At 44.3% G+C, this 6,000-nt stretch overlaps 1 protein-coding gene across 4 annotated transcripts in view; it reads left to right on the forward strand.

Moving 5' to 3' along the window:
* Positions 1 to 2,712, forward strand: part of LOC139561312 (TBC1 domain family member 14-like) — an 85,825-nt gene extending 83,113 nt beyond the window's left edge. For all 4 annotated transcript variants that reach the window (XM_071378324.1, XM_071378323.1, XM_071378325.1 and 1 more), the window contains one exon: positions 353 to 2,712. In XM_071378324.1, coding sequence (XP_071234425.1) covers positions 353 to 400 — 48 coding nt within the window. In that variant the 3' untranslated portion in view covers positions 401 to 2,712. The remainder of the gene's footprint in view (positions 1 to 352) is intronic.
* Positions 2,713 to 6,000: the final 3,288 nt, after the last annotated feature.

Consider the following 6,000-nt stretch of genomic DNA (forward strand, 5'->3'; position numbering starts at 1 on the left):
GACATCTCTGGTTTTCTTCGGTTTTTGTTTTTACGAGGGATGTGCTAAGAAGCCTTCTGAGGCAGCTGACTTCAAAATAGTATCTTGAAAATAGACGTTCTTTCAGGTGCGGCGCAACAGAATTAGGAAGGTGGTGGAAGGGACACTTATGTCAGCTCTAGGTTTGTGCTTTGTTAGTTAGCACCACTGTCTGTGTACAGCATTCTAAAGAATGAGGCTTGATGGAATTTCCTGGAAGCCCTTTCATATGTGATTGAATACACCATGCCTCTTCCTTTGAGTATGGTATGAACTCCATGCTCCCTGTTTAACATGACTGATATTTCCTTGTTTCTCCTTTTGGCGTCCTCAGGTTCTTCAGGCCTTGCAGGAGCGGAACAGTCCAGTCCTAAAGCGCTGAGTCCAGTTATCCAGTAGCAAGACAACACAGACACACGCTCATTCTCCGACCCAGTACTCCACCTGACCGTATGAAACACTAGACTAGCCCAGGCCAGGCTGTGTGTGAGAGCTGCCCTCTGGGACCCAGATAGACATGCCCTCCCTGGCATGGACATACCCAGGCTCGGAGTGCTCACGGATGGGGAAAACCAGCCACTGTGTTCCCCCTGGACCTGGTTCATGGAGCAGAGACACTGGAGGTCTGGAAAAGACTGGGGTAAGGGGGTACGAGGACTTATTATGACCCCCCTCAACACATGTTGTCCCCCTTCCCCAAATCGAACCGGGCAGACGAAGGATGCTCTCGAATGTACTGTACACTCCCATATGTCTATAGCAGGGATGCTAGTTCCTCTTTCTCACTTTCTCCTCCCTTTCTACCTCTACTCCCAGCCTCCGTTGCCGTTGGTCATTCCTACAAATCAGCTGCGATTTTTACTGTTAGCCTTTGTTTTTTTTTTGTTTGGTCTGATGTGGTTTCAATGTGTTTTTAATTTGTTTGCCGTTCATTCGTTTGTTTTTATTTGTTTCCGTACCATTCTATGACCTAAAGACTCCCAAGGAGAAGCCGTGGGTGTTTGATTTGGGGACAACTGTTCATCGGCTTGAAAAGAGGGGATAGTGAATTGATTTTTATTCTTATGAAGATTCATTGGAAATACAACAAATAGCATTTTTTTTTTTGTATGTAGTATTGTTTGAGGCACCACAATGTTACGGTTAACTTGTTAAAGAAACATTTTACCAACCCTCTTCAATGAGGAAATAAGCTGCCTGGGTAAAATAAATGGAAGTGATATTTAATGATGTCCTATACATACACTAAAGTGGTTTTAAACTGGAACGGCTAAGGTAGATTACGAGAATCTTCTGTGTCGTTGTGTATGTCGGTTGCATTTTTTTCAGTTATTTTTCTTTTTTGCACATTTCATTTATCATCAATGAATTATTCTGTTTTCTTTGTTTCTATTTGAAGTGTCATATCTTAATATATGTAACGGTTTGATTTTGAAGCTGCTGCACCAAATGTGTTTTGCTACCGATGCCGGTGTGCAATAGACGACTCCGAAAAGGAAAAGAGATTGCTTAGGATCTCCTGTGTCGAAATGCTGGTGTCCCTATTTGGCCTCAGTATGCCCTTCCTCTATTGGATGTTCTCACTCGGTATGTGCTGTAACCCAATCAGAAGCGGTCTTACTCCATGGTAAGGGCAGAGTGGCTCAGATCTATTGCACGCTGTATGTTCCCTGTTCCCGTAATGCCTTTGCTAATGTAGCTGAAAGACCTGCGTCGTGTTAGGAGCTCTGATTTTACCCCGTTTCAAACTAACTGAACACACCAGCCTTGGTTTCAAGGTGTGAGCTCAATGGGAGAGAGTTGTTCAACAAGACGCTTTGGTGTGGTGTTCAGTTCACAGATCGTACTACTGCTTTCATGTCTGCCGCCACCACCACCACCTGCCAAAAAAGATAACTCCTCTGTAGATGATTCTGAATGTATTGGAGGCTAGGTCCGAATGCAGGTACCGTACAGAACGCGCCATACTCCAGAGCCCCCCAAGCATTTAGTGATCCCCTTTGGCTGTTGTGGATCACTCCTCACCCCCCTGTGCACGTAGACATTCAGATCACTGTATGAAGACGGATGCACTCCCTTTTTGCGGGGAACGCTGCAATACTGCAATAAAAAAGAACAATCATTCTTGTCACCTCGTGCAGTTTCACCCCTGTAGTTTTCACACTGTCGTTTGGACAATTTATCCCATGTTTTTAGGATTTTTATTTTGTCTTGTTGAGTACTTCCTGTCATACTGTATCAGTGTCCCTCACACGTGACCATCGATGATCCTTGTGTGTGTTGTGTGTATGTGCTTTTGAAGAGCTTCCGGTAACTCTGATAGCATGTGAACACGCCTTATATCACAGAAGTGCAACCCGGTAAGTATAAATGGCCCGTTTTTAAATTATTGAATACATTTTTTACAAATCTGACCTCGCCATGAAATAGAATAATAGAGGCATCATGATGAGTTCTGGCCATTAGATTTGTAGTAAATCTGCTTTTCTTTATGCTTTGTTTTGATTTGTCAGTTTGACTATGCCCTCTTGTTTTAATGTGTGACATTTCCAATGGACTCTTTTCTGTTGTATTGAGTAAGAGTTGGACTTGGGTGGGAGGTTAGCAAGGTCAAAACTGGAACTGTATCTCACTTGAAGTGTATATAACTACTGTTTTATGAAATAAATGATCTATTCATACCGGTTAACTTGATTGACCATGTTATTACCTTTTATCTCTACTACTTATGTGTGTGTTGTCATTGTTTTTCCATAGTTGCAGAGCAAGTGATCGCCAGGAAACCGCTTCATAGCCAAAGACGGTGTAGAGCAGGGGTATTCAACTCTAACCCTACAAGGTCCGGAGCATGCTGTTTTTCTGTTTTATCTGATAATTCATTGCACCCACCTGGTGTTCCAGGTCTAAATCGGTCCCCCTGATTAGAGGGGAACATTTTAAAAAATGCAGTGGATCTGGTTTATTAGTTTTTTATCAAACAACAACCATATATGAACAAAAGACAATCAGACGCACACACATTACAATAAACATCAATGACATCATACCTGCTCAGACACACATGTTCCAACCACAAACATACATGTCTCGACCACACTTATCCTTCATCCCCTGGAACGTTCCAGTGCTTGTAGCACTCTGCCATATGGCCTCAAATTGCACTGTTCTATTTTTCTCCGTAGCTCACACCTTTTCGATTATTTAAATAAGAGTACATTTGATTCATCCACTGTTGTAGTGATGGCGATGATTTTGAAAAAAAATATTGGTCCACCCAATTGGGTATCCCACAGCACCCTCATATGCCATGTCTTGAAATATGCACACAGACGGGTTAATGGCGCCGGAGCAGAAGGCAAACGTTTTACGTGCCCCCAACCGATTGTGTTTTGTGTTTTTTTTTATCTATGTTGTTTGTAACTTTTTTTTTTACTCATTTTGTACATAATGTTGCCCCTACCGTCTCTTATGACCGAAAATAACTTCTAGACATCAGGACTGCGATTACTCACCACGGACTAGCAGAATCCTTTTTCTTCTTTCATGACTCTGACGAGCCCGAGGCGGAGGATATACGGCTCCCTTGGGAACAAGCCCCGACCCCAGTGAACTGTGTAAAGAGGAGGTGGAGAAAGAGAGGCCGGAGAGTGGGCTGCCTTCTGAGAATTCGGAGGCTATCGAATAAACCCCCACTTCCCTCAATTCTGCTAGCAAACATGCAATCATTGGACAATAAAATCGATAGTTACGGGGAAGATTAAACTACCAACGGGACATTAAAAACTAACATCTTACGCTTCACGGAGTCGTGGCTGAACGACGACGATATCAACATACAGCTGGCTGGTTATACGATGTACCGGCAGGATGGAATAGCGACGTCTGGTAAGACAAGGGGTGGCGGTCTATGTATTTTTGTAAACAGCTGGTGCACGATATCTAAGGAAGTCTCGAGCTATTGCTCGCCTGAGGTTGAGTATATAATGATAAGCTGTAGACCACACTACCTACCGAGAGAGTTCTCAAATGTATTATTCGTAGCTGTTTACATACCACCTCAGTCAGAGGTTGGCACTAAGATAGCATTGAATGAGCTGTATTCCGCCATAAGCAAACAAGAACACGCTCACCCAGAGGCGGTCCTCCTAGTAGCCGAGGACTTTAATGCAGGGAAACTTAAATCAGTTTCACCAAATTTCTATCAGCATGTTAAATTATTATTTTTTTTTATTTTTTTTTCACCTTTATTTAACCAGGTAGGCTAGTTGAGAACAAGTTCTCATTTGCAACTGCGACCTGGCCAAGATAAAGCATAGCAGTGTGAACAGACAACACAGAGTTACACATGGAGTAAACAATAAACAAGTCAATAACATGGTAGAAAAAAAAGAGAATCTATATACAATGTGTGCAAAAGGCATGAGGTAGGCAATAAATCGAATAATTACAATTTAGCAGATTAACACTGGAGTGATAAATCATCAGATGATCATGTGCAAGAAGAGATACTGGTGTGCAAAAGAGCAGAAATGTAAATAAATTAAAGCAGTATGGGGGGTGAGGTAGGTAAATTGGGTGGGTAGATTACAGATGAACTATGTACAGCTGCAGCGATCGGTTAGCTGCTCGGATAGCAGATTTTTAAAGTTGTTGAGGGAGATAAAAGTCTCCAACTTCAGAGATTTTTGCAATTCGTTCCAGTCGCAGGCAGCAGAGAACTGGAAGGAAAGGCGTCCAAATGAGGTTTTGGCTTTAGGGATGATCAGTGAGATACACCTGCTGGAGCGCGTGCTGCGGGTGGGTGTAGCCATCGTGACCAGTGAACTGAGATAAGGCGGCACTTTACCTAGCATAGCCTTGTAGATGACCTGGAGCCAGTGGGTCTGACGACGAACATGTAGCGAGGGCCAGCCGACTAGGGCATACAGGTCGCAGTGGTGGGTCGTATAAGGTGCTTTAGTAACAAAACGAATGGCACTGTGATAAACTGCATCCAGTTTGCTGAGTAGAGTATTGGAAGCTATTTTGTAGATGACATCGCCGAAGTCGAGGATCGGTAGGATAGTCAGTTTTACTAGGGTAAGTTTGGCGGCGTGAGTGAAGGAGGCTTTGTTGCGGAATAGAAAGCCGATTCTTGATTTGATTTTGGATTGGAGATGTTTGATATGAGTCTGGAAGGAGAGTTTGCAGTCTAGCCAGACACCTAGGTACTTATAGATGTCCACATATTCTAGGTCGGAACCGTCCAGGGTGGTGATGCTAGTCGGGCGTGCGGGTGCAGGCAGCGACCGGTTGAAAAGCATGCATTTGGTTTTACTAGCGTTTAAGAGCAGTTGGAGGCCACGGAAGGAGTGTTGTATGGCATTGAAGCTCGTTTGGAGGTTAGATAGCACAGTGTCCAAGGAAGGGCCGGAAGTATATAGAATGGTGTCGTCTGCGTAGAGGTGGATCAGGGAATCGCCCGCAGCAAGAGCAACATCATTGATGTATACAGAGAAAAGAGTCGGCCCGAGAATTGAACCCTGTGGTACCCCCATAGAGACTGCCAGAGGACCGGACAACATGCCCTCCGATTTGACACACTGAACTCTGTCTGCAAAGTAGTTGGTGAACCAGGCAAGGCAGTCATTAGAAAAACCGAGGCTACTGAGTCTGCCGATAAGAATATGGTGATTGACAGAGTCGAAAGCCTTGGCCAGGTCGATGAAGACGGCTGCACAGTAATGTCTTTTATCGATGGCGGTTATGATATCGTTTAGTACCTTGAGCGTGGCTGAGGTGCACCCGTGACCGGCTCGGAAACCGGATTGCACAGCGGAGAAAGGTACGGTGGGATTCGAGATGGTCAGTGATCTGTTTGTTGACTTGGCTTTCGAAGACCTTAGATAGGCAGGGCAGGATGGATATAGGTCTGTAACAGTTTGGGTCCAGGGTGTCTCCCCCTTTGAAGAGGGGGATGACCGCGGCAGCTTTCCAATCCTT

This window comes from Salvelinus alpinus, chromosome 31 (assembly GCF_045679555.1).
Source record: "Salvelinus alpinus chromosome 31, SLU_Salpinus.1, whole genome shotgun sequence".
NCBI lineage: Eukaryota > Metazoa > Chordata > Actinopteri > Salmoniformes > Salmonidae > Salvelinus > Salvelinus alpinus.